At 55.2% G+C, this 27,197-nt stretch overlaps 7 protein-coding genes across 7 annotated transcripts; 4 read left to right on the top strand and 3 right to left on the bottom strand.

Moving 5' to 3' along the window:
* Positions 1–1,585: 1,585 nt before the first annotated feature.
* On the bottom strand, positions 1,586–3,349 carry CGGC5_v010666 (Cytochrome P450 52A13; the record flags this gene model as incomplete). Its single annotated transcript, XM_066152399.1, has 4 exons — positions 1,586–1,787; positions 1,860–2,076; positions 2,132–2,607; positions 2,658–3,349. The coding sequence occupies 4 exons, from the start codon at positions 3,347–3,349 to the stop codon at positions 1,586–1,588; spliced, it is 1,587 nt and encodes a 528-aa protein (XP_066008235.1).
* A 2,600-nt stretch (positions 3,350–5,949) lies between these two features.
* Positions 5,950–7,810, bottom strand: DCW1-0 (Mannan endo-1,6-alpha-mannosidase DCW1; the record flags this gene model as incomplete). The annotated part of the gene is made up of 3 exons (XM_032022710.1): positions 5,950–7,493; positions 7,542–7,646; positions 7,699–7,810. The coding sequence occupies 3 exons, from the start codon at positions 7,808–7,810 to the stop codon at positions 5,950–5,952; spliced, it is 1,761 nt and encodes a 586-aa protein (XP_031880404.1).
* A 4,905-nt stretch (positions 7,811–12,715) lies between these two features.
* On the top strand, positions 12,716–13,733 carry CGGC5_v010664 (Synaptobrevin-like protein 2; the record flags this gene model as incomplete). The annotated part of the gene is made up of 3 exons (XM_032022713.1): positions 12,716–12,823; positions 13,361–13,592; positions 13,684–13,700. The coding sequence occupies 3 exons, from the start codon at positions 12,716–12,718 to the stop codon at positions 13,698–13,700; spliced, it is 357 nt and encodes a 118-aa protein (XP_031880466.1).
* A 2,583-nt stretch (positions 13,734–16,316) lies between these two features.
* Positions 16,317–19,049, top strand: CGGC5_v010663 (Protein arg-6; the record flags this gene model as incomplete). The annotated part of the gene is made up of 2 exons (XM_032022714.1): positions 16,317–18,942; positions 18,994–19,049. 2 exons carry the CDS (start codon positions 16,317–16,319, stop codon positions 19,047–19,049), a joined length of 2,682 nt encoding a protein of 893 aa, XP_031880425.1.
* Positions 19,050–20,313: 1,264 nt separating this feature from the next.
* Positions 20,314–20,745, top strand: CGGC5_v010662 (uncharacterized protein; the record flags this gene model as incomplete). The annotated part of the gene is made up of 2 exons (XM_032022715.1): positions 20,314–20,469; positions 20,560–20,745. 2 exons carry the CDS (start codon positions 20,314–20,316, stop codon positions 20,743–20,745), a joined length of 342 nt encoding a protein of 113 aa, XP_031880467.1.
* Positions 20,746–22,753: 2,008 nt separating this feature from the next.
* On the top strand, positions 22,754–24,866 carry HET-E1-3 (Vegetative incompatibility protein HET-E-1; the record flags this gene model as incomplete). Its single annotated transcript, XM_066152398.1, has 4 exons — positions 22,754–22,787; positions 22,951–22,970; positions 23,070–23,325; positions 23,389–24,866. The coding sequence occupies 4 exons, from the start codon at positions 22,754–22,756 to the stop codon at positions 24,864–24,866; spliced, it is 1,788 nt and encodes a 595-aa protein (XP_066008240.1).
* Positions 24,867–25,477: 611 nt separating this feature from the next.
* CGGC5_v010660 (Fasciclin-like arabinogalactan protein) lies at positions 25,478–26,702 on the bottom strand (the record flags this gene model as incomplete). Its single annotated transcript, XM_032022718.1, has 3 exons — positions 25,478–25,703; positions 25,761–26,535; positions 26,594–26,702. 3 exons carry the CDS (start codon positions 26,700–26,702, stop codon positions 25,478–25,480), a joined length of 1,110 nt encoding a protein of 369 aa, XP_031880463.1.
* Positions 26,703–27,197: the final 495 nt, after the last annotated feature.

The following is a 27,197-nucleotide window of genomic DNA, read 5'->3' as shown; positions in this document are numbered from 1 at the left end:
ATCAAGCAAGGAAGCAAGGAAGCAATCAGGTCAGCAAGCAGCAACACGGTGCCAAGGGAGAGAAGGAGAGCCCGAGGTACGGATACCATGCATTCAACGTGGAAGATCAGGAAGCAGCCAACGGCGATGGTGTCTCTTGTCTCCACAAAGATGCCGTGCGGGAAGCCGTGCTTCCTTCTTCTTGGGACAACCTGAAGCTCTTGCAGTTCTGGTGTCTGTTAAACCTTCCCACCTTGGCCTGCACCATGCGGGTAGCCGCGATGGCCCGTTGCCCTCTTTCCTGGCAGACGCACCTGCCCTGCCCTGCCCTGCCGGACTGGCTGTCTTTTGCTTGCCTTCCCGATGAGAGACACGCCTAGCAAGCGAGATGGGGAAGGGCCCAACCTCGAAGAGGAAGGTCTGCTTCCCAAGGCGGTCATCGAGAGACATGCATCGTCTTCTTTCCTAGACCCGAAGCTTCAATCCCGCTCACGAATCTTTTCAATCGGCAACTGCGCTGGTCCTCGAGCTCGAGTGTCCATCTGCAAATACGACTCTCAATTTGTCCCCGACTGAGGTATCTGAGCACTGTGCTCAACTCGAAACTGCTCACAAACACAATCACCGACCAACATACGAGTCAACCAAACGGAAAGCAAACACTACAAAAGCATCTTCTCAGCACCCGGTGACTAATACAATGGGGCCAGGCAATAACCAAATGAAGATCGTTTCACTCGTCGAAACGGCTAGCGGCCATATTTCTTTTTCCCAGACCACGCAATCTCAGACTGATTGCCCAACGGAAGACGAGGTCTGGACGTTATCGAGTCGGCTACACGCATCGGAAACCCAGTGCCACCGACTGGTTGGACTCTGCCCTCCCACCGAAACCTCCATCCGTTTGTCGTCTCTCCCAGCTCGATTCTTGTCGCGCAATGGCACACAACTGGCTACCCAGCCTTGCACGAGCCAGCCGTTCCCCGTCCGCGTGAGACGTCAACCTTCCCGTCATTCATGAAATGCCACTTCACCGCAGCGACGATGAAGTTATGGCGGTCGGGTTCAGTCTCGAACGATTGTCTTGGCTGAGGGCCGAGACACGACACAGATTGATCTTAGCATTCAGGGATTCTAGGGACGGTGCCTTGGCTTTGGAGCGACATGTTCTCGCTTCCAGAAGACATCAATATGGGATTGTCCCACCTGACTCCGATCCATGAGATGAGCGCGAAGATCCCGCATGTCACCGACCAACCATATGCGAGCTGTCTGGGGTGGTGCCGCATCACGAATCGACGGCTGCATGCCGAGATGGGACGCACATATGCTGCTTGCATACCATTGTGTAACGTCAGTCCCGTCGAGGTTCTGTTACTGCAAGCCTCGCACGCGGGAAGCAAGCCACTGAAGAAGTTCGACTTGGGTCTAACAGGCTGTCTGTCCCAGGACCACGCAGCCCACTACACTCATGCGAAGAAGGCGCAGCCAGCCGCTGCCATCATGCCATCTCGATCGGGGAGCGATCCGCCATTCATCATGCCGAGTGTGGGGTCAAACGCCGTATCTATCATTATAACGTGTTCAAAGATCTACAAAGCTTGCTTCACGCGGGTGTGAAGCTTAGGAGAACATCATGCGGCAGCTTGGTCGTGATGCCCACGGTTTGAGCCAACCGCCTCTCATCCCTCGGCTCAATCGTCTTGAACGTCTGCAAGACTCTCACAACGAAGTATGCCATCTGCGTCAGAGCGAATTGCTGGCCAATACAAATTCTTGGACCACCAGAAAAGGGCAGGTAATCCCAACTGCGCGCGCGTCAGCACTCAATTCTCGCGACAGCGAATGGATCATCGACGATAAGAAGGGAAGTAACTCACCCCGGGCGACGATCCTCCCAACGCTCAGGGCGAAACTCGTCGGCATCCTCACCCCAGATATCCTTTCTCCGATGGGTGATGTACATGGACCAACGTACGAGTGTCCCCTTCGGAACGAACACGGGGGATTTGCCGTCGGGACCACCGCCAACTGGGAGGGTGGTATCTCGTGCTGCGCCGCGCGACATGGTCGCAACTGTCGGGTACAGCCGCAGAACTTTGGTTATCGTCGTCAGTTTCTTGAATGTCCATTCATGCCTGGCATTACTCACTCTCCTTCAACACCATGTTGAGGTACTTCATATCCTTCATCTCCTCCCACGTCGGCTGACGCTCACCGAGCTCCAGTTTGATCTCGTCTCTCAAGCGGGCTACCACCTCGGGCCTTCGTGCCAGGATCCAGAAGAGCGCGGAGAGCGTCGATGCCGTGGTGTCGCGACCCGCGAGAATCATGGAAAGCAGCTGCCCGCGGACGAACTCTGGGGTAGTACCTTGGTCCATCATTTGGTGCAGAAACACGTAAGCTCTTTCGGGGTCCTTCTCTTCGGCCTTCACACGCTTGATGTAGTTGTCGCAATAGTTGTCGATGATCTTCAGCCCCTCATCCCACTTATTGTCCCGATCCAGGAAGGTGAACAGCCCCAAGCGGGAGCGGATGGCTGAGCGGGTGAGGATGTATTCGAACGTGGCCGTGAACTCGGATGCCTCAGCCGATGGTGTCGTGAGCATAGACGTAGACTGGCCAAACCTGTTCTCGCATCAGTCTTGCTATCCACAAACTTCCCTCAAGCAACTCACATGAAATCCGTCGCCGAGTCCATTGTCATCATGTACAAAAGCGCCTGCAAATCCACCGTCTGCCCATCCTTCGGAATCCTCTTGATCAGATTCCCAACATGCCTCTCAAAGCACGCCAAATCAGCAATCTGGTTCCTCACAAACGTAGGCCTCATCATCGCGCGCGCGTCATGCCACGCCTGCCCGTTCGCCGCAAAGATGGCCTCCTCCCCCAGAATCGGCGCAATCACATCCCGCCGCGGGCCCATGATCGGCCAGTCCTGGAACCCCGACGCCAGGATCGTCTTGAGGTTCTCCGGCTCCGTCGTCATCAGCACCCACGTCACGGGTGTCTTGACCCACCACGTCCACCCCAGCTGGTCGAACACCGTCTCCCACCACTCCAGCAGTCCGTGCTCCTCCTGCTTGGCCATCGACGCGCGCACCCAGTCGCTGCCGAAGATCGGGTCCGTGTGCGGGAAGCTCGGCGCCTCCGCGCAGCCGCGCGCCTTCATCTTGAGCAGGTAGCTCGCTTTGCGGTAGAGCACCAGCGTCGGGAGGATGAAGAGCGCCGCGAGGAGGGGGAATGCGAGCGCGTGAGAGGGTAAGAGGTGCGGTCTGCCGCTGTAGGCGAGGTATGTCTCGGCGGCTGTCCAGAGCACGTATGTCCCTAGCACAGCCGACGAGGCCAGGTAGAGGTACTCTCGCGCCATGATGAAGTCGTTTCGCTAATACCGACGTGAGCTCGCTGGTTCACGAGATGTGCCGAACCAGTCTTTTATATCTTCGCGCGTCTGCTTCACTTACCCCTCAACGGACCTTCTCCAGCTCTTTTGAATCGCCGTCAGTGTTGCGCTGACGTTCCTAAACGTCCGTGCCGGGGTGTCCGATGGAAATAGGATATATCAGACGATAAAGGCTAAGGGGTACGAAAATGGCGGCTGGGGGGAAGGAAAGGCTAACTACTTTTTCGTCAAGTTTTAAAAAGCCTTAAAGAACGTTCCCAACCTTTGGAAATGCGATGTTTCCCTCGGCATCATGTAGTAATCAGAAAAAAAAGAACACGGAGCCGTCACCCATTATATCCACACCGGAGGAGCTGGGGAGCCATCTGCCGAGGCGAGGGGACGGGGACCATGAGAAGGAGGGGCGGAGAGGAGTGATGTAACATGCCCATCCCTGGAGCTCGCGCTATTCCACCCTACCCTCCCCTCCCTCGACATCCAGCGCAGCGCAGCGATCAGATGCGCGCTGTTTGCTGGATTTTCTTGTGCCACAACATCCACCGACTTTCCTTTCTCGCGAACATGTGGTTTGTTGGTAAAAGGCACACCACACCGCATCGTCTCTAGTCCGTGGGGTTCCGGCCCCCCGACCCTTGTTCTTCCCCCACACAAACATCGTCAGTCTGGGCGCGATCAGCTCCAAGTCTCCGCCCCCAATAAAACGGTCGCACAGGGCTGATTACGATCGCGCCCGCGCCAATTGGACCTGGGATTAGCTCCCCCCAGCCCTGGACGGGAATATTCCCGAGCGAGGCAAGTCTGCCTCATTCGGGAAGACAACAAAAAAGTAGGGCCAAGCCTAGATCGGAAGGCCGGCGATGGTGGCGTGAAGTAGCTTCTGGCTACCTATGCCGTAGTAGTCTGGACTGGGGTAGGAAGAGCAAACAGCAGTGAGGCAAACAGTAACCTCACCCCAGCACCTTTTCTTCGCATTCGCTATTTTGCATTTCTTCCGCTCCGGCGCATCTGCGAAATGCGCGTCAATTAACAACTTTACGCAGCCAAGAGATACCGTAATACACCGCTGTTATCAAACCCAAGAACTCACTCAACATGCGTGAATGCTGGTGTTGGCGTACTTCCTTGGACGCGGATTGGGCCAGCAACAACGGCTCTCCAGGGAACCGTCGCCGAGACCCCGTTCGTACGTCAAAACCCGTCGGGACGGCTGGAAAGTTTGTTCAATGAAACCAATTACCCACCTTTGATACCAACGCCAATCCCCTGGTACGAACGGGACTACTCCGCCCCCTTTTCAGATGTTAAATGTCAATATCAACGCCCAAAGTTTTATCTTACCATGGGTCTGCGACGTTTGTGCGTGATGTCACAGCTAGTTCCCGGCGAGGCTGGTCCGAGAAACGACATCCTCGACCTCCCCCGGCAGATTGGCTGGTCTTAACGATACCCCGGCGGCCGCTCGCCGTCCGTCGCCGCCGTTCGGTTTCGGCGGACGGGGGGCGTAATCTGCCCCGGCCCCCGGTCTGCGGCCTGGATTGGGGGCCGGAAGCTCTCGGCGGCGGTCTTGGCGGGATTTACGCCCACAATTAAGCCAACTATCGCGTGCCGGCGAACATCAGTAATCACCCCCGTGCAGCACAGCGGCCAAGTTGCATCTCTCACGAGAGTTTCGCTGGGCAGTCGCCAAGAATATCCTGCCATGATATCTCACTTGAACTCCAAGATTCCTCGGCGAGAACCCCTGCTTACGGAGACAGTAAGCTGTGCAATCTACTTGGAGACCTCATCCATCAGAAAGCCTTTTTCCCAATCATCTAAGCCGAAAAGACCAGCCAATAAAGACAGCCAAATTTCATCCCGTTCATCTCATACTAAGCGTGGACTCTTCAGAGACCCTTCATCCAGCCTACTGGTAGATTCTCATGTCAGATCGTAGCTAGCACGCACCCTCACTCTTCTTGCGTTTGGATAAGCGGGTCATAAGGATCAGTAATCTACTCCGGCGAGTGGGATTTGTCCATGTCGGCTCGAGGATCAAGAAGTGAAATCATCATAAAGATAATCAAGCGTCTCATATCGAGCGCTTAGCCCAGAGAAGAGCCATGACCACGACGTTTAACGAGGTGCTAAGACCTCTTGTTGTTCATAATATAGCCGCCATTAGGCTATTTCAACCACCCCAGCTGGGGGATGAGGTAGCGACAGCCTGAAAATTCTCACGAGACTCGCAAATGAGGGCATAACGACCTTCAGGTCGTCTCATTATAATTGGCATCATCTATCTATGTACCATTCGTCATAAGGTCGTAGGCTTTTCTGTTGCTTCCGGTTGTGTCGGCTTTTGAGCTGATCCTGTCTGTCAACCGATATTCATTCTTTATCCCCCAATCAATGCAAGATGATGCTCGACCCAATGCATATGTAGAATCCAAGTATGTTCCAGAAAGGTAAGGCCCAACGCGGGCTCCGAACGCGATAGAACGCCGCCTGAGAAAGAAAACCAGACCCAGTGCGCCACCGCCTGGATCCTGCAATATTTTAGAGCGCCATCACGCACCTTGCGTGAGTTATTCGATCCGAGCCGACTGTTGAGACGCCACACTATTCCGCAAAGCAGGGTTTCTGCTCTTTCTGCTCAGCCTCTTCTCTCTCACCATCGGGATGCCCGCCACGTCTGTGGCACCCGACATTTGGGAAACCATACTGCCCCTCTGTCTCCCGTCGTCGAAGGCGTGGGCTTTTGTCGGCAAGGGTGTAATAATACCGTGGTCGCGCGAACTTCTCCCATCGCTTGAAGTATCGCGATCGACTCCTTTGCCCTTCTCATTCAAATCATCCGTCTTCCTTCTTGTGGACAAGGCCGCGATGGCGCCACCGCCGAGGAGTGCAGACCTAAAATCAAAGAACCGCTCCTGGAGAGACTTCTCTGACGTTTCATCCATGAACATCCAGATGATGCCAGCGATTAACAACGCAAGGACAACGAAGGTCAGAATTGCTGCTCCAGCCGTCTCGCCGGGACCGAGAGGCGGGAGGACGGCGACGGCAGGGACTGTTCGGCCAATGTCATTACCACCGGCACCTGGATCGCCCACAGAGGTTCCGCCGCCACCCGCAGTGACCGGTGCTTTCGACTCGTCAATGAGGTTGCTGAGTGTGACCTCGAGGGCGGCCATCTGCTCTCCAACGCCTTGCATGCCATCCCACGTCCCGTTTTCTGTCCACTTCAGCCCACACATTCGACCGTTTGAGCCACCCTTGCACTGAGCTGCGGCGGCGATCGACGATGGTCGGAGTTTGTCCATGACACGATCGTGAAGATATGGCGCCCATTTCGTGATGGCAGCCATCCAACGGCTGAGGTACGCCTTGAAGGATCGCTGGTCAAGGTTGCAAAGTTCGACTGTTTCGCATGCCACTTCTTGCATGATGTTGGTTTCCGGACCAACGAAAAACACATCGGAACCTTTCATGAGGCCATCGAGCCTGTTCTTCCACACTTCGCTGCCGGTGTGGTTGTACATGGCGGCTGCTCCGAGTATCATGCCGCCAGCGTTATAGGTCCATTGATACGGTACGATGTTCGTGCAGTTGTACTGGATGTGGCCGCCATCGTACACGTAGTAATCGTCCGAGATGAACTTGACGCCCACCATCCAATCCCATGTCTTGTCGGCCCATTCCGCGTACGAGGAGTTACCGGTATACAGCGCGAGACGACCAGCCAAGGCGAAGAAGCAGGCCTGCGAGATGGTGTTCTTGTAGTCGTATCCGTTATTCCATTGGAAGATCTGCCACCTCAGTCCACCTGCGCAGTGATCCGGATCCCATCGAGCGGCCTGTGTGTTAAAGACTGCCTGAGCGAGGGCAAGCCACTGAGGTTGGTCTGAGGGCGGGTCGGGGAACTTAAGCTCGGCTGCCGTCATGACGGCAAGTCCCCAGAATCCCTGGTCGTCGTTACCCTCGGTTCGTGTCTGGTTCTCTGGCATGTAGTCGTTGAATTTGCCGACTTGGTGGAGGAGGCCCTGGGTGACAACATCGTTCCAGGTATCGTCGCCTGTGAAGTACCAGTAGTCGATCATCGTACCCATCATAGCGCCAGCTTCCCACCCTAAAGCCATGTCAGTCAATGAGCCGAATAACCAAGCAGTCCACTTACAGTAGTATGGGTCGGGAAGGAGACCGGGTGTTTTCCCCGGCTTGTCTCCGTCGTAGAAGGACATGAGATCTTCCGTCATCTTCCTGGCGATGGACTTGACGTTGCCTTACGGGACATGTTAGTAACAGGTGCAAAGTGGTGAGTTGAGGCCACTGACTGGGATCATTCACGTCCAGGTCGTATGCAGTGGTGAACTGGGTAGATACCAGCAGCAAGGCCGACAACAGCCGGCTTACAGACCATGTTGACGTGCCCCGCAGTGCGGCCATGATGTCGGAGGTTGGTGCGTGAGGGGTCCTTGGCTTGAAGGGACGGACCGCATGAAAGACGGAACTCTAGATCCAAAGAACCGGGGGGCAGTCGAAGACTAAATGCCAAAAAAGAGGGATGCGCGGGCACCTCAAGGTTGAAATAAGAAACCAGCCAACAATTGATTGCATCAGGTGGAGGAATCCTTAGCGCAAACGAAGCCAGCAGGGCGTGCGCATGGGTAGTCGAGCCACGTTTGTGAGGTGATGGAGCAAGTCAAGGGTCGATGAAGTGCTTCGACAGGCTGACAAGTTGGTTGGCGGTGTCCAGGCCCGGGTGCTTGCTGCTTCGTCCTGCGGTTGGGTTGCCTTCCAGCACACAGCAAAGCGGCACCTTCACACTTGGGAAGGTAGGTGTACTTGTATGTAGGGATGCAATGGCGAGTGCAGAGTTTCCTGCAGGTTGGACGCCCCCAAGGAAGTAGTGGCACCTTGTCAGTCTGGCCGTCGGATCGTGCAGGGCCAAACCAAAACAGCCACGAGGAGGGGATGATGAGGGGAAAGACTGAGAAGGGGTGAGTGATGACGGTGGACTTGCGCTGGCCTCCACCGGGTTACTTTTCCACCCGAGAAAGAAAGAAGGTGTGGTGTGCAACTGCAAAGAGGAAAACGAGTGGCTGCCCCCCAAGGGTAAATACGAGCTGCTTGGTCAGGAGCAATCGAGGGAACGGAACGAGACCAGTCAAGAGACCATGCAAGAGAAGGTGAGCGGCGGAGGTCCACTAATAGCTTCCTCTTCGGAGCAGCATCAATACGAGTAAAGGGTTAATTGTAGGTACACAAGTATGTATGTACGAATACAAAGACCAAAGACGAGATTTGCCTCCGTTTCTCGCAGACTGAAACGGGGGAAAACAAATAGGCCAGAGACAGAGCTAAACAAAAACACAGGCATGGGAAACGAGAGCATTTCGGGACTGGTAAGACTGGTAAGACTGGGGAAATCAGTCAGGAGAAAGCGCGCAACCAGTTGAATAGCAAGACTGGCCCCCTTCCAGCCGTAAAGGTAGCTGTCTCACAATCCGCCGCTGGGCTGCGTAGTGTTATGCGTGTTGTGTTATGATCCCATCTTTTTTGCATCACTCCCGCCTGCCGTCTGGTCCGCCCTGGGCTTTGGCCGCCTTCCTTGCTTGTTTCTGCTTCTAGCGTTGGCATTGGCAGCTAAGCTTGTTCGGCGTGCATGTGGTGGTGCACCATCTCATCATGTCCCCAGCCGGCTGCAGTCCGAACCCTTGTCATCCCATGAGCTTGGTGCTGTCCCCTGCTGACTTGTCGCTGGCATCCCCCAGCCTGCACAACGTAAGGTGATGCGGTGACGTTTTCGGGTCCCGCTGGCTGTCTTGTGCCCTGTAAGAAACGCTGATTGATTATTGATGCGTCCAGCTCTGCCCTTCCCGCCAATTTTCTCATGTCAGACAAACCTGGGGTTCGTCTGTAGTCTGTCGAAGCCATGGCTTCTATTGTCTGAGTTTGGCCGTGACGGCCAGAGAGGGAGATGCTCGAGCTGAGTCGACTTGTGGCTCGAAGCGTCTGCCCAACCGTCTTCTCAGCTCTGCGCTGCGACCCCGTCTGTCACCAGTGCAGTGCGGTGCGGTCGTAGTGTTTGTTAGAAAGCCGCTTGGAATCCAGCTTGAATAAAAACTGGACTGGTTGACGTCGGTGATCAGCAGGCTCTGGGGGCCTGGTAGCCAGCAACAAGGCCCCAGTGCCGATGATCCCGGACTCGACAGTGGGCAGGGCGGCCAAGCCCGACAACCAACGAAACGTCCAGGCCTTTGCCGTGCCGTCGTATTGCAGCCAGCATGCTCATCATCGCCAAGGGACGAGAACGTCGAGCGGTAAAACGAGCGGGGAAAGTTGAGCGTTGGCCAAGATTTTCCGCTGCGGACGGGGACCTTAGACTTCCATCTTCGTCGTTGTCGGCAGCATATGCGATCAAGACGATGATGTCCTGAGAAAACAACCAAACACGCTACTCGGCCGATTAGCGGCGCATCGACATCGACAGGTCCGTTTATCTCTAGCCGCTCTCAGCTCGTAACGCTTTAGCGCTGGTGCGAGCGGGTAAGCTCATACTCGTGAACGGTCAAGTCAAGTACCAGTTGTCCGCCCCCATTCCTGTGGTGTCAACCCCCGACCACTCGTAACAGAGGGGCCAAAAACAACGAAACCACGAGTCCACCGTTCGCGAGGGTGGCCGTTAGTAAGGCTTTTGCATGGCGAGTGCAATGCTAATCTCAAATAAGCATCTTTTAAGGAATGCAGCGCGGCCGTCGGCCCAGGCAACAGAGAAACGGAATGCCAGCGAGGCAAATGGATACGGGGCGGCTTTGTCATCGCCAGGGGCTCTGGCATTGAACCTCATCTTGCAACATTGCTGTGTGTGGGAGGCGTAAATTGTTCTCAGAGGGCTCCATTCGTCAAAAAGTGACTTGACGGGACAACCATGATTGACCTGATCGGCCTCGTTGGCTTCTGCAAACGGTTAAAAACGAGATTTCCATCGTCCAACGACATTCGACTTGAAAGCCGATGAAACCGTGTTGTAACAGTTCAGGGCGAATGGAGGGCGTTGCAAAACAGCCTAACGCTTGCAGAGTGCTTCAGCCGTGTATCTCTGGAATCGAGCCTTTCAGCAACAACCTCGCTGTGATCAGGCTGGGAAGATTGTGTGGTTGCGAATCGCAGGGTGCGCCTCCGCTGCAACGTATGTCGACGTGGCTGTTCGCATTGCTGCTCCTGCTTCGAGGTGCCTTGACGAATGCTGACAACGTGCGACGGAGGCAAATGGTCTTTTCCAGTTCTCAACGGCAAACGCTCCGTGTCCGACAGAGTCAACGTCGGGTTCAACGACGTTGGCCGACTTGACCGGTGCTTTTCCTTGAGCGGCGGTTGAGCACCGCAAAGTGTGATTGCGCGGCCAGGGTCTGAACGTTGAGAGCAGATCAACCGAGTGGCCTGAATCTCGCAAGACAGACTCCCGTCGATCAGGGGCAGATGAAGATATGTTGCATTCGTGGCCACCAAACAGAAGCCCACGCATTCAAACGCTGATGGAAGCCAATGGCTGTTGGAATGACAGTAGCCGAGAGGATTCTGGGCAATAGCAAAGCCACACGACTGCGCCACATAAAAGCGGGCCTGACGCTGTCAGCCACAATACGCCGGGTAAGCTTCGGGTAGAGCCTGGGGTTTCGTATCACGTGGAAGGCTTTCACGTGCATCGAAGTGAGCCGTCGTCTGGTCCCAGCCGCCGGGCATGAAGGACCTTGACGGGAAGGGGCCAACTCGCCGGGCCAATTCAGCTCCGTCGGGGTCCAGGTCCAGTCCAGCAGCAGTGACGAACGCGCAGCACCGCCTCGACGATTACATCAGAAGCCGCGAATCTACGGCATTGGTTGGTGAAAACGCCTCCTTCCTGCACAGCGTTCCTAGCTGCCCAGCCGTCCTCAGCCCAAATCAATACGCGCGAGGCATACGATTGAGGCGGATAGAGACGGCGACCGGCGAAGGCGATGGAAAAGAGGCACCAGGCTGGCTGGCTGGCAGGCCAGGGTCCGATCATCCAGTGCTGTCTTGTTCGTATCCATAGGGAGGTAAGGTAAGCAAAGCAGGGAAGGCAAGGTAACCATGGAAATGGTGGTCCCTGGTATGAGGGAGGCGTGACCAGCGACCAGACACTCATTGACAGACTGCGACCTCAAGGCGTCGCCGTGCCGGCCATCGGATTGTGTTGCAGAGATGACGAGGAAATGGCTGTGCTGTCCCGGAGACACGCTTCCAGATTGTTTGGTCCAGGGAACATCCATCGCAGCGCCTATGTCATGTTTATGGAAAGTCGGGCACACTTTTGAGTTAAAGGCGACGAGCCACTGCGTTCAGTGTTCACGACTTCGTGTTATCCACTTTTTCCGGGTTCCCCAGGCACCGGACGGGGGTTGGAGGTCGCTGCAGAGCGATACGTACCGCACTGCCCGTGTGTGATTTGCTCGAAACGCCGGCCATGATTGGCCCTCAGGTGCTGCTCCAGCGAGCGCCGTCCCCCAGTCCCATCCACTCCCACTCAGGTCTCCAACAGTGGCCGTGCTGAAGCTGCCGCGCTGTGGTTTCTGTTTCGCTCCGGTGCTCTGGGTCTGAATAAGAGACCGGGTATTCGTGGGCAAGGGAAGGGAGTATTCCCCATCACGGCGCATCCCAAAGGCGGCGACAAAGGGGACAAAAACAACGAGGCGATAAACCCAGAGAGCGGCAGGAAACCGCAGGCAAGGGGGAAACATGGCAATGAATAGCAAAGTAAACTCGGGATGACATGTCCTGTCGGAATCAAGAGCGAGCAACCTAACCTTAGAGACAATCACTCACTCATCCATCGCCAGCCCGGCTGGAGGAGGGAGGTTTGTCGCAGTGGCTGGGCGTTCCCAGCTCAACTAAAATTAGTGGCCCAGTTGGCTTGCCAGCAGCTTCCCTCCTTCCGGCCCCCCCAGCACACCTCAGCAGGCACCTCGTCCTCAAGCGCTGTGCCACTGCGCATCCCTCCCCCAAATCCTCAGACGGACACCTTGTTTCGGCCGGGCTCTCGCCTCTTTCCCAAGACGTCTCATCACCTGAACTTAACCACCTCATCAACCTCCCACGCCCGCCAACCACCCATCCTTTCTCCTCTTTTTTTCCAACCACACTACACCTTCGACCGCCTACCAAACTACTGCTACCGATCCTCATCTGCCTCGAGCAACAAACTCCCGGCCATCACCGAATTCTAAATCTTGCATCTCGCAGCAACTCCGAAACATATTTTAATCGACCCGCTTGCCGCGTCGACCCTCTTCCGCACACCTGTCTCGCACCTCCGTCACCACAGCGACAATGCCCGAAGACGCCCCCTACGACCCCTACATCCCCAGCGGCCAGGCCGCCGGCGGCGCGCAACAGCAAGGAGCTGGCGGCAATGCGAGGACGCAGGCTTTGCAGGCTGTAAGTTGCGATGCTTTTCTTGACCGAGCTCGCGTTTCTCTCGATGGACTGGATCGTTGGTTGCCCCGGATTGTCCGACGCCTGATGACGACGACCCGACCGAGCTACCCGCCCGATTGAACATGTCGCCCATGACGCCTGATTGGGTCATCACAACAATTCACCAGCACAACCCGCTAATCGCGATGACCACGGCAATAATGGCGGCGATTGACGGAGGGACGACGGACGATCGCTGTTGTGCTTGCTATCGCGACGGGGAAAAAATCAGCCCCTGTCTGGCTATGCGGGTGTCCAGTCTTTCAGCCTGGTGACGACATTAGCGACCGCGACGGCAACAACGAAGACTGCATTGACCGGATTCCATCAGCGGTCTTCGTGGCACCCGACGACAATCATCTCCGTCATCCGCCGCTTGCAATCCCGATTCTCGCGTTTTTCCGTCGTCGGCGTCGCAATCAGGGGCCGGATCCGTTTCGCTAACTGCGCGCTCGTAACCGTGTCACCAGAGTCATGTGCTGACGTTTCTATTTATAGCAAATCGACGACACCGTCGGCGTGATGCGGGAGAACATCAACAAGGTCTCCCAAAGAGGCGAGCGTCTTGATGCTCTGCAAGATAAGACCGACAACCTGGCTGTCTCGGCCCAGGGCTTCCGTCGGGGCGCCAACCGCGTCCGCAAGCAGATGTGGTGGAAGGACGTCAAGATGCGCATGTGTTTGATTGCCGGCATCATCATCCTTATCCTCATCATTGTCATTCCAGCGGGTGCGTTTTTCTCCCTCCCAGTGCGCCTTTCCTTTGGATGGTTCGCATTTCTTAAGTCTCGTTCGGCTCTAATCTTGGTTTTGCAATGTAGTCGTTGCAACCCGCTAACTTACCCGCCCAGTTGTTGCTACCCGCAAGTAACTAGATACCACCATTTTTGCATCACACGACCCCCTGGGTCCATGGTTATGGTCCGTCCTCATGATATGGAATGAAATGTCAGATATCTCGCAGGCTTCGAGCAACCGTGGGAGACTAGGGGAAGAGTCGGCACACAGGGCCAACTCTATGGGATAATGACTTGGGAAAGGGGCGGAGGTTGTTCGAGACGGACTCCGATCTTCTTCGATGGTCTGCATGCAAGAGGCCGTCGGCCGGCTACGGAACCCGCTCCGGTGCAGTCGGCCCGGTCAGTTCGGCTGCGGATCGACCGCATGTATGTATGAGGGATGGCAGGCGTTTGCGTAATTGAATTCTTAAATGGCCCTGAATATGCCTGTTTCGGCTCTTCGTGAAGAACTTGTAGATTATCCTTGGTGATGCCCTGCTGCTGATCAGCATTTCCTGAATATCATACTTCGGGGCGGGAGTCGGAGGATGATGCTCCGTAGCACGAAGTGAGATGGCAGATAGCCCGTGTCTTTATCTTAGCATCTCGAGATAGTAGCATATCCAAGAACGCTAGAAAAGCTCTATGCATGGCAATCTGCGGAAGAATGCTCGTGAACTTTAGCATTATGTGACGAACCTATGCACCTCATGGCAGCATCTACAAAGTGATCTACAACGGGCGCGGTGCAGTCGGTCCCCGAGTCTATGATTCACGATCGATACGGATACCCATATGCGCCTTAATTTCCATTACGTCGTATATGGAGGTAGTCCGAGATGGAGGGGGGTGTCTAGACGTGCAGCCGAACAACGTGCTGAAGAGGGAAGTTGTCTTTTTTCTCCAGTGTTCAAGGGTGTCTTGGCCGAATGAGACGGGGTCCTGAAACGTCGTGGCCCAAAGTCATCGGCAGGACAGCCGATGGGCATATGCAGTGTGGACGAACGGAATCACACAAGGGAGGCACTACGCAGAACAGTATCCTTGGAAGAGGGGACGGGATCCACGATGTCGAGCGGTGTATCGAATGCAAGCTTAACGGGCGGCCGGCGTTCGGGGGGTTCAGGGTCAGGTTCGTCTCATCAAAGCTCGGAGGGGATCGCCGTTCCGTCGGCGTTGCAAGAGCTTGGCTACGGAACCGAGGAGGCGTTTAAAGTTGCATTTCCGCTGTTTGCAGGTTCCCACCGGTTCCTGGGAACAGACGGTCCAGAGGGACGGGGAAGTTGTTGCTGGTACTGATGCTACTGTTGCGTTTCTCCATGTTCAGGCTGAAAGTCTTTCCGGTGGTTGTGCAGTTATTTTCAACCTCATCGCCAACGAACATCTGATCATCTCATCATCTCAGTCACCTTGGGGTGTGTTATGAGGTACTGATCTTGTCGATTCTTGGAAGGTTGCGACGTCGTGGCTGCCTCGGCTCGAGCTTGCGTGCTTCTTCTTGTGTGCCTCCTTCCCCACCGGGCAAGATGAAAATTTTCAAGTAATTGCTTTACCAGGGCAACTGCCGCAGATGCTGCCTCTTTTAGTGTCTTCAACGTTCCTCCCGCAGGACTTGGTGATGGGTACGTACCGGCAGATTCCTTATCAGATCCGATCAATAACCGGACTGTCGACCCAATTGGCCGACGGAGCCACAGGGCAGAGCAATGAGAGGCTGCGCTGGGCGGGCGAGGAGCCACACTTGGAGGGGAGGAGACACTGGACGGGCACTGAGGGGAGGGGGGAGGAGGAGGGGGGCCACAGTGTGCCGCAGCCCACTCTGGCAGTCACCCACACTGCCCTGGTCACAGTGCGCAAGTACCTTACCCGGCGACAGACAGCTGCAACAGAGGTGAGGTGCAGAAAGGGCGCGGACCTGCCGCCTGTGAGCGGTTTCGGTCAATTTTTTTTTTCTTACGGGCTGTGAGCGCAGGTGCAGTGCTCGCGCGCTCGGAGCCCCCCCTGCCCCTCCTCCACACCTCCACTGCATCATACTGTACGCAGACCAAAGTGCCCACACTCGCTGGCCTGCCCACCACAGCAAGCAGCAACACTAGCAGCAGCCCACCATCCACCCGCCCACCACGACGTCCAGTCCAGTCATAGTCTCGCAGGCCTCAAAAAGTAAAAAGCCTCGCTGCTGCTCCCGACTCTTGCCCTTCTCCCCTCCCGCTCCTCGAACATAGTCCCTCTTTGCTTGCTCTTCCCCGTCCGCAACTCGTCTTTTCTGCCCCGGGCTGCTAATTGAGCCTGTTGTTCCCTCGTTGGCGTCGCCAATTGACCAGCTATCGAATCCAGCTGGCCCGCCAAAGAGCAAGAAACAGACAGAGACAGACAAGAGAGTGGTAGCTCGCTTGTCCGGGTCTGCTGAGGTGTACAGTTCAGTGTGAAGTCATACCCTGCCTGACCAATCCACCGACGTTTTGGGGTGTTCCAATTCGAAAGAGGTGTGTAGCTTGCGTCCTGCCCTCTGACTCCCGGAAAATGAGAGCGGGAAAAAAACACACATCATGCCAATGCGGTGTTGTGCGCGACATCGGCTCGGCGCAGAAACCCCTCCTCCATACCACTACCTTTACCACTGCCGCCGCCACAGAATGGGCTGACCTGTTTGCCGTCCAGTCCCAGTAGCCACGATGCTCTCCGCAACCTCTGCCGTTTTCCGGGCCGGCGCCCGTCGAGCCGTTCCTCGCGTCGTCCGCCAGCGTCAAGCCGTCGCCGGTGCCCGCGCCAACCCTTTCCAGCGCCTCAATGCCATCCGCGCCCTGTCCAGCACCAGCTCCCAGTCCGAGCAGGCCAACCGCGACCGCACCCGAGCCATCATCATCAGGACCCTGAGCCAGATCGGCAGCCGCCGCGAGGGCCAGCAATACCTCTCCTACTTCACCTCCGTCTCCTCCCAGAAATTCGCCGTGATTAAGGTTGGCGGTGCCATCCTCACCGACTACCTCGATGACTTGTGCGAGAACATTGCCTTCCTCTACGAGGTCGGCCTCTACCCCGTCATCGTCCACGGTGCCGGCCCCCAGCTCAACCGTCTTCTCCAGGAGGCCGGCGTCGAGCCCGAGTTCGAGGAGGGTATCCGCGTCACCGACCCCAAGACCCTCACCGTCGCCCGCAAGCTGTTCCTCCAGGAGAACATGAAGCTCGTCGAGAAGCTCGAGAGCCTCGGTGTCCGCACCCGTCCTCTGACCACCGTCCTGACCGCCGACTACCTCGACAAGGAGAAGTGGAACCTGGTTGGCAAGATCACCAGCGTCGACAAGGCCCCCGTCGAGCTCGCCATCTCGCAGGGCTACGTCCCTATCCTCACCTCCATGGCCGAGACCACCGAGGGCCAGATCCTCAACGTCAACGCCGACGTCGCCGCCGCCGAGCTTGCCCGCGCGCTTGAGCCCCTCAAGATCGTCTACCTCTCTGAGAAGGGCGGCCTGTTCAACGGCGAGACTGGCGACAAGATCTCCCACATCAACCTCGACGAGGAGTACAACCATCTCATGTCCCAGTCTTGGTGCCGCTACGGTACGCGCCTCAAGATCAAGGAGATCAAGGAGCTTTTGGAGACCCTGCCGAGAACCTCGAGCGTTGCCATCATCCACCCTAGTGATTTGCAGAAGGAGCTGTTCACCGATTCCGGTGCCGGTACCCTGATCCGCCGCGGCGACAAGATCGAGTCTGCCGACAGCATCGCCGCTTTCCCCGACCTTGCCAAGCTGAAGCAGACCCTCATCCGTGACAGGGAGGGTATGGATGCCGAGGCCACCGTCGACCGCTACATTGAGTTCCTCAAGGGTACTCCCTTCAAGGCTTACTACGACGAGCCCCTCAACTGCCTCGCCATCGTCCTGCCCCCCAACGCCGAGCGCTCTCACCCGACCCTCGCCACCCTGACCGTCACCAAGGAGGGCTGGCTCAGCAACGTCACCGAGAACGTCTTCCACGCCATCAAGAAGGACCACCCCAAGCTCGTCTGGACCGTCAGCGAGGAGGATGAGAACCTCACATGGTTCTTCGACAAGGCGGACGGCAGCTTCTCCAGCAAGGGCAACCAGCTGTTCTGGTACGGCATTGACAACCTCCAGGAGCTGGGTGTCCTCACCGACGAGTTCAACGCCCACGGAAGAGCCATGCTCGGCGACTCCAACCTCGAGGCCCGTCTGCGCCGCGCCGCCCAGGTTTCCAACCGCAACCTGTCTCAGTCCAGCCAGCCCGCTCAGGCTCGCGCATTCTCCACCATGGCCCGCCGTCCTCAGTGGGCCCCGGCCGCCGCCCGTCTCAACGGCAAGCGCACCTACGCCACCACCACCAACCCTAACCCTCCCCTGGGAAAGAAGAACGCCTCTAACGACGTTCCCTCCCGCGTTGCGCTGATTGGTGCCCGTGGCTACACCGGCCAGGCTCTCATCGATCTCATCAACTCCCACCCCAACATGGACCTCAGACACGTCTCCTCTCGTGAGCTTGCTGGAAAGAAGCTCGAGGGATACACCAAGAGGGAAATTACCTACGAGAACCTGAGCCCCGACCAGGTCACCGAGCTCGAGAAGAAGGGCGCCATTGACTGCTGGGTCATGGCTCTCCCTAACGGTGTCTGCAAGCCTTACATCGAGGCCATTGAGGAGGCTCGCAAGGGCGGCGCTGACCACCGCAGCGTCATTGTCGACCTGTCCGCTGACTACCGCTTCGACAACACCTGGACCTACGGTCTTCCCGAGCTCACCAAGCGCTCTGAGATCTACAAGGCCGATAAGATCTCTAACCCTGGCTGCTACGCCACTGCTGCCCAGCTTGGCATTGCTCCCCTGGTCGAGCATCTCGGCGGTGCGCCTTCCGTCTTTGGTATTTCCGGCTACTCTGGCGCCGGCACCAAGCCCTCCCCCAAGAACGACATCAACATGCTCAGGGACAACCTGATGCCTTACAGCTTGACGGACCACATTCACGAGCGTGAGATCAGCTCCAAGCTCGGTGCCGAGGTTGCCTTCTCCCCTCACGTCGCCTCTTGGTTCCGCGGCATCCAGGCCACGATCCACATCCCGCTTAACAAGACGTTCACCTCTCGTGACATCCGCCAGATCTACCAGGACCGCTACGCCGGTGAGAAGCTCGTCAAGGTCGTCGGCGAGCCGCCCTTGGTCAGGAACATCATGAACAAGCACGGTGTCGAGATCGGCGGTTTCGCTGTCCACAGCAGCGGCAAGCGCGTCGTCGTCTGCTCCACCATTGACAACCTGCTCAAGGGTGCCGCCACCCAGTGCCTGCGTAAGTTTTCCCCGATTTTCTTTTCGAGAGCTCTACTAACACCTGGCCTAGAAAACATGAACCTCGCTCTTGGCTACGCGGAATACGAGGGCATCCCCACCATGTAAAGGGGAAGCGGTCAACATTCAAGAGACGGAACGAAATAGATTCATCAGGCTCGGCGCGGAACAAACCACACACAAACTTTTAACGGAGTCAAACCGGTTCAAAAAAGCATATTTTCCTTGAAGCTGTCAGACGGTCCTTTTACACTTGGTTACCCAGTTCTTTTTTATTTTTTTATTTTGCCTCTGCGGAACGACTGGTGTTCACTCTACACGTTTGCTATTTTGCTCGCGTTTCTCGGGCCTGGGTTGGCGGGTCGGTGACGGTTTTCTTGAACGCGCGGTTTGTGTATGCTTGTATATAACCGAGTACGAGTCAAAGAGTAATTACACAGATTCAGAGCATGACGATGGTCAATAGTTTTGCGTGAGTTGAGTGTTGCTGACGGCGGCACTTGCATGACGGCCAACAGAAGTGATGAGGTTCGTCATGTTTATTTGCCGAGACTGATTATTCGAATGAAATAACCCGAAAGAGACTTGTCTATCGGCGGACGGGTGACTCCGACGTTTCATCGCCTTGTGCCTTCCAGCTCTTAAGTCGACTTGGTAACCCAGTGGGGAGTTTCAGCGCGTGTATATTAGACGCAAAGCTTAGTCGTAGCCTCTATAGTTGTCATTCTACTGAGAATGCCTATTCGCTCTACAGAAAACTGGTCGGCATTCTCATTATGATAGTCAGAGCACGCGCTGTAGTCCGAGGTACAATATACAGCAAGGTACAGACAGATATGGAAAAGGACCAAGCAGCAACGGCGCCCCCGACGCCAAATAAGGGGCGCAGGTCAATTATGCTTTTTCTGCCTGCGTGCGGTCGGATTGCCAGCTGTCTTGAGCTTTGCTAGTCCTGACTCGGGCAAACCCAGACGGTTGGTTGCACGGGGAGGAACTTGGGGTCTAAGAATATCTAACCTAACCAACCGCATTGAGATTAATATACGCGGGAAAAGTTATATGCTGGCCTTCAAACCTAGTTTGATTGCGGCTTCTACTCCCTACGAGGCTGGAGCTCATTTGTGTGAAGCCGCCAAGGCTAGGCGAGGTGTTCGGCCAGGCCTGCGATTGTAGGTTGCGGTGGTCATATGGCTTTGCTGATCTTTAATCTGCGTGACTCGCCCTGACGGCCGCTGGGTTTGGTTTTTCTTTATGTAGTCTGTTTGCGCCATTCGAGACTGGTCTTGCATCTTGCGGTTGAAGTTTGTTCTGTCGCTTTCGGTCTGAGTCTACACAACCACGTTCTTTGTATTACGAAATAAGATAACCCACGATGCATCCCTCAACCTTCCTTACGATCGCATCCCTCGCCGCCGGCGCGATGGCCGCGCGCTCGATGGGCTACTGCATGAACTCGGACCGGTCCGGCGGGGACATTGGGTTGACCAAGTTCTGCTGCGATCCGCAGTTTGATTTTCGTCTCAACGAGGTACGTTTACGTTCATTGAGCCAACACCTCCCCTTCTCTTTCTCTCGTGATGCACCCGCCCCGAAAGCTTTTCTTGCTAACGTAACACAGGCTGGCGTCTGCAACATCCCCACGGACAGCTGCTACAGCATCGCCGAGTGCTGCCAGACGGACTTCTACACGTTCAACACGTGCCCGGACACGTTCCCGTGCGAGAACAGCGCGGTCGATAAGGTGTGCCGCCGGGGGTCTGGGTATGTTGACCCGGGCCAGCCGAAGCAAGCCAGGGACGAGTAGGGGGTGGTGAAGGATGGAATGCTTCGGTGTTGTGTGGCGAATTTTGTAGATCACGGTTGGAGTTAGCTTTTAGGAGGTTCTGTAAGATTCCCCGTGGAAAATTCATGTTATTCATTTCGTCTAGTAGCAATGATTCGTTGCATCTGCGAGAGCAATCACTCGGTTCATACGTGAAGAGCTTAAAAGCATTACAGAAAGTCAGTATGTAGAAATGCTTCTAGATGTCACGGAAGAGTGCTGTTGAATCTCTATCATTCTTATCTCTTTTATAAGATGTATTCGTATTATCACTATTGTTTCTTTTATCCTTGTCGTCCCTGTCGTCTCTATCGTCTCTATCGTTTCTATCGTTTCTATGGTCTTTGTTGTCGCTGTTGTCGCTGTCGTCTCCGTCATCTCTGTCGTCTCTGTCGTCCCTAGGAAGTTATGTACCTATGCTAAAATTGCAGAGTGATGAGCACTGCAGTCGGTGCCATGTTCAGTGAGACATGTTTCTTCTACTGCTTACGCTGACTACCGCAGTCAGCGAGGTTCTCAGCTACTTTTGAAAAAGTCTTCACGGTAAAGTTTATCGTAGCCATACATGATACGTATAAGAGGCCTTGATACCAAACGCTCCATCCCAAACTTTCCTCATCCTCAATTCCAAATCAACACACTCTCCCTCGTAAAACAAAGTGGCAGCCTGCAGATATACGCAAGAATAGTCGCCTATACTGTCAACGATATCTCACAATCTATTGCATCAACGTCACTGCAGTCACAACTAACTACCACGACAAGGATACCGTACAACAAGATACAGAGAGGAAGACAAACGATGAAGGAAGAAAGAAACACTGAGAAGACGAGAAGAGAGGAATCGAAGCGCACGATGTTCAGACGACTTCTCAAGTCCGGTCTCTCGGCTGCCGAACGCTCCTCAACCACTGCTCGGGCTCGCCACCGCCCCTTCATCACGCCTCGAGCTCGTTACCATCAAACAAAGCGTCTTTCTCAACGCGATAGTGCATCGAGCTCCACATCGACCTCCATACCAAGCTTCAAAAAGAGACCCAAACGGATCATGGAACTAAGTACTGAAACGAGGGATGAATTGAACGCTGAAGTAGGCTATGACAAGTACGGCCTCACGCTTTCAGAAGATGACGTTTTTTGTCCAATCGAAAACCCCAAAACGGCAAAGTGGGATCTCGCTCTATCCGATAAAGACGTCGTTAGAATTCTGGAAGGCTACGACCCCGAACGTATGGAAGACCGCTGGGCGCTTCGGGCGGATGGACCAGACGAGAAGGGGAACATTGTTTTCCACGCGTACCGGAGTTGGACTGGAAATGAGATAATACGTCTTCAGGTTACGGCTCCTAGGTTTCGTACGAGTGGTCCTCCCTCTGCTACCGAAGCAAAGGTTGAGCGTGAGGGGGAGAATCAGGACGCGAGAGTTACGGAGATTACTTGGGAAACTGCGCAAAACATATGCTGACCGTACACGGAAGATGGGGCGAAGAAGCAGGCCTTTGATTTTTGTAAATATTGGCTGGGCTGTGAGTTGAAGTAAAACAACGGAGGTATGGTGAAGGGAGTTGCTGATATTTAAGCTCCGCAGCCAAGTTGTCGTCACTCACCTCTGTTTTGCCTTTTCCTTACTTTCTTTGAAGTAACAGCCTTAGACTCGCGAAGATAGCTGCTGGAAACTGGAGCCGCGACTCCGACGACTTTCTCATGCTCAGGAAGGAAACTGCGATTGCCTTTCTGGAACGGCTGCATTAGCCGCCGCGTTCCTTGCCACTCCGCCTCAGTCAGACCAACGAATGGTAGCGACCACTGTCGTGATCAGTGGTGCCGCCGTTCTATACGGCAGAGATCATGCGGTTGAGACACGTGTCTCTGCATTAGCTTTTCCATTTCGAACATTGCTTTACATTCTCTGCCCAGTGCTTACTGCCAACTGCCAATGATTGCTAAGCTCCAACCGCCGATATTGCGGCTAGGTAATGCGCGGGATCAAATGATTCGGCCCACAGCTTTCGCTTTTTCCAAGAGTGCGCTCGTGTTCAACTATTTTGCGGTCGCTATTTACCTACTAGTAACTTCTCCTGCACCTTCATCGACCTAACTGCCCCTTTTCCCGCTACCAGTCTATGCCACAGCCAGGCTAGCAGCCCGGTCGCAGAAGTGAATCGCGCAGACTACTTCTGAGTTCAGTTAAAACTTCTAGTTTGCCGGTAGGACTCACAGATTTCACTCATAAGTGTTCAAGCTCATATCTCGTTATAAGGCGGCCCCACGAGCATAGGATATCAAGAGCTAACAGACCCGAGAAGGACTGGCAACCACGCAACACGAATCCTTCCAGTTCTACAAAATTCTCGATCGACGACTCATCTATCATGCGGCTAATACATACAACCACGCTCGCCATGGAAACTTTCTACGGCCGGAAAAAACCTTATTACGCAATCCTCTCACACACATGGGAAGACGAGGAAGTCACTCTCCAAGATTGGAACAGTTGGGGGCGCAACAGGATGAAGGGTTTCCACAAAATACGTATGACATGCCAGTTGGCGGCCAGCCAAGGTATACTGTATGCTTGGATCGACACCTGCTGCATCGACAAGTCTAACAGCGCAGAACTGTCAGAGGCCATCAACTCCATGTACAAGTGGTATCAGAGGGCCTATGTGTGCTTCGCCTATCTGTCAGATTTTCGCCTCGCTGCATCAAACGCACCTCGAGACGCCATGTTCCTGGGGACATACTTGCGCGGATGCCGCTGGTTTCACAGGGGCTGGACCTTGCAGGAACTGATCGCGCCGTCTTCCATACTTTTCTACCAACAAAACTGGGAATACGTTGGCAATAAGACAGATTGGAATGGCGCGCTTTCAAGGGTCACGGGCATCTCTCCCCAGGCCATAGACCATTATAAACCGGGAGACTACTCCATCGCGGAGCGGATGTCGTGGGCCAGTAAGCGCGAAACCACAAGGGAAGAGGACAAGGCTTACTGTCTTCTGGGCATCTTCGACGTCAACATGCCCATGCTCTACGGCGAAGGGGCCAAGGCGTTCCGTAGGCTCCAGGAGGTAATCATACAAACCGGATATGATGTGTCAATCTTCGTCTGGACTAGACCTTACACCGTTACTAAGCCGATATGGGCAGGTGATGGACACCAAATTTACGGTGCGTTCGCAGAGGGGGCCGAAGATTTTCACTTGATACCCGCAGAACTGGTCAGGCGTCAATGGAACGAGGTCAGCGTCACTAACGCTGGGGTGAAGCTGACCCTCGACCTGTGCCTAGTATCGATGCCTGGGACCGGTAGGATGAGCTACGTACTTCCGATTTCTCGTAGTAGCCTGCGACCCGACGGGAGGTCATACCTTTGCGCGCAGGGCGTCGAACTGAGAATGATGAGTGCAGGCAGATTCGTGCGGGAGGGCCTTGAAAAACTCGTGGAAATACCGATCGACGGAAAAACGGCCGATGGCGAAACGAAAATGGTGCGCTGGATCCGTTGCCCAGATGTTTACATCTTGATAGCTTCGCCCCACCTGATGATCTCAGGCTTGTTGCAAGATGCTTCATACCAGCACTACTTTGCATTCCCTCCAGGCTGCAGAGTTGTCAAAGAGTGGCCGTCGGGCAGCTGGAACGACGCGGAGAGCAAATTCATGATGTCTATTGGAGAGCCGAACTACGGATCATGTCTCGTGGAAACACAATCCCCCATGCCGGCCGATGCTGGTTCCGCGAGACATTGCCAGACCAGAGTCGGAGAGTTCATGTTCCTCTTCAGTAGTCTCCCCGCCGACAACAGCACCTCCGGCAAAAAGTCCCAACAGGATCTGCAATGCACCATCGTCGGGTATAGAGAATACCAACTGATGATAGACAGCATTAACCTGAGAATGGGAGCCGGAGGCATGGATGTGAAGGAGATGCGACGAACTCTTAGAAACTACGCAATCCCCAGACAACGGACCGCTGCTGTTCCTGTCGAAGGAGCGGAACAGTACATCTATACTTCGGTTAGCTTTGATTCGGAGAGTGGATTTGCCTTCAGAAGCTCGTTGATTGCTTTGGAGAATGAGCAGCAGCCGTGGTGTGTGTGATCACACCCTTCAACATGCCGGAGCACCAGATTTCTACCTCTACCCTACGGCAAACTTCTGAAGCTCCGCTCTAATTAACGGGAGTATCATTTGAGAAATAGGTCTCTGGTATTCTGGAGAAGGCGTATGCCATGCGGCCATACGGGAACCGATGGTCACTTGTGGCTGAATCTTGTGCTATGGCGTAATGATCGAACAAATGGTGCAGTGACTGTCAGTGGAAGACACAGGCCATATATATTGGAGTTCTGCTGGCAGGACAGACCATGGGGGTAGCACAGAAGTGCGTGCTTGACGCCCTATATCGTTCAATTGTTATTACATCTAATTAGTTTTCCCTCGCGAAACCAAAAAAAGCGATGATGTCCAGCTGATGCACGCACTGGAGGATAAGGCTAAATAATGGTTTATGTGTGGGTGAAATACGCGGGTTTGTCCGTGCCAAAGCAGGGGGTTTCTACGATATAGCAAAGTTCTGAAAGTCCGCTCCAATTAAAAAGTAGTATCTGAGTAATAAGTCTCTGGTATTGTAAGATGCTCGCTTGAAGCTCCCAAAGAATGGAATGAGATTTGTACGTGACAAAAGAAGACCCTGTCGCCGCCATTGCGCTTTACAACATGACCACCGCCAGGCACCCGAGGAACCCAAGCACGGCATGAACAAAGTTGACCTTGACGTTGATCGCGCTCGATTCAACGGCGAGGACGAAGTTGGCTGTCGGCTTGACGGTGTCGGCGAACGGGGCGTTGGCGGCGGCGATGGCTCCGTTGAAGGCGAGAGGGGAGGTCGCGGCGGATTTCGAGGGAGTCAGCTTCGGCGAGGCGGGGTTGAGGACGCTGCCATAACGTTAGTCAAAGATCTGGAGAGATTGAGGGTGGAGAAATAATCCTTACTTGTCAATGACGTGCATAACGCCATCACTGGTGATGATGTTGGCAACCGACACCTTGGCCGAGTTGACATACACCACACCCTCCTCCTTCCTCAAAGTAACCTTCTCCCCCATCAAGCTCTTGAACCCCATCTTGGTCGTAATTCCGGTGCTGAAGCGGACCTGGTTCTGAACGACGTGGTACTGCAGCACCTTTGCAAGATCCGCCGACTGCATCGACGTGACAGTCGCCCCAATAGCCTGGAACGCGGCATTCGTCGGCGCAAAAACAGTCGCAGCCTGCAGACTATCCACCCCGTCCACCAAACCCGCCTTCATCAACGCGCCCGCCATGCTCGTCAGGCCCGTGTTCATAGCCGTCTCGGCCGGCGTCCCGGGGAACGTCAGCACCGAGTCCATGACGTGCAGCACGCCGCCGTTGAAGGTGATGTCGGGCGTCTCGACGATGCTCATCTGCTTGAAGCCGCTGTAGACGACAGCCTTGCCGGCCATCTTGTTGAGCTCGACCTTTTGCGTGCCCGTGACGTTGGCGAAGGGCGTCTCGAACATGGTGTTGGCAAACTTGGGCTTCGAGGAGAAGGCGGCCGAGGTGGTCTTGCCGGCGACGACGTGGTACATGAGCAGGTCGGTGACCCAGGTGACGTTGGTCATCTTCTGGGCGAGCGTGGGGTCGGCCTGCATGGCCTTGGCGAAGGCGTCGTTCGAGGGCGCGAGGATGGTGAAGTCTTTGGAGGTGGAGAGGGACTCGCTGACTGCGGGGACCATGGCGAGCAGAGCTGGATTTCGTTGTGTAAGTGAGTTCCATTCCCCCTACGATGCGGGATAGTTACTTACAGTTCATCGTACTCAGAGTTTCATTGTGAGTCTTTAGCACGGCGGCCAGCGGCTCAGCCGCCGCCGCCAGTGCAGCGAAGGCAAGAGGAAAAAATCCCTTCAACTGCATAGCGGCTGTCGGGCAAGGACGGGAACCAGCCCGGCGGGTTGAAGAGAAAAGAGAGTTGCGGAGACACGCACCACACACACTCGGAGATATAAAGACAAAAGGAAACAGAGTTTAGAGGGTCGTCATGATCGATAGCACGGGAAGGCAGCCGTCAGATATACTTATAATGACAACCGGACGCGCGGGTCTGAGGGTCTGGGGTGAAAAGCCATGCCCTTGACACTTGCCAAGCTCAGACGGGAGATATCCTGCAGCACGACTACCAAAATAAGCGCCGGTGGGTACGAATACTGCGATGGGGTGCGTTGCTTGTTTGATGCAAGTCTCCTGCTGTAACCCAGATCTGGACGTGGGACTCCGGGCCTGGGCTCCCGTCATCTTTTTCGTCGGGGGGGTTTGACAGGCAGTCTGGGCTTGGCTTGGCTCGGGGTGCTACGGTCCCGAGGGGTGAGAGGGGGAAAAGAAGTGGGAATACGACAGACCCGTACGGGAGAG

The sequence above is a fragment of the Colletotrichum fructicola genome (assembly GCF_000319635.2).
Source record: "Colletotrichum fructicola Nara gc5 chromosome Unknown KSG_Nara_v1_contig06, whole genome shotgun sequence".
In the NCBI taxonomy this organism is placed as follows: Eukaryota; Fungi; Ascomycota; class Sordariomycetes; order Glomerellales; family Glomerellaceae; genus Colletotrichum; species Colletotrichum fructicola.
The sequence above is the reverse complement of the archived record's forward strand: the minus strand, read 5'-3'. Positions and strand labels throughout refer to the sequence as shown.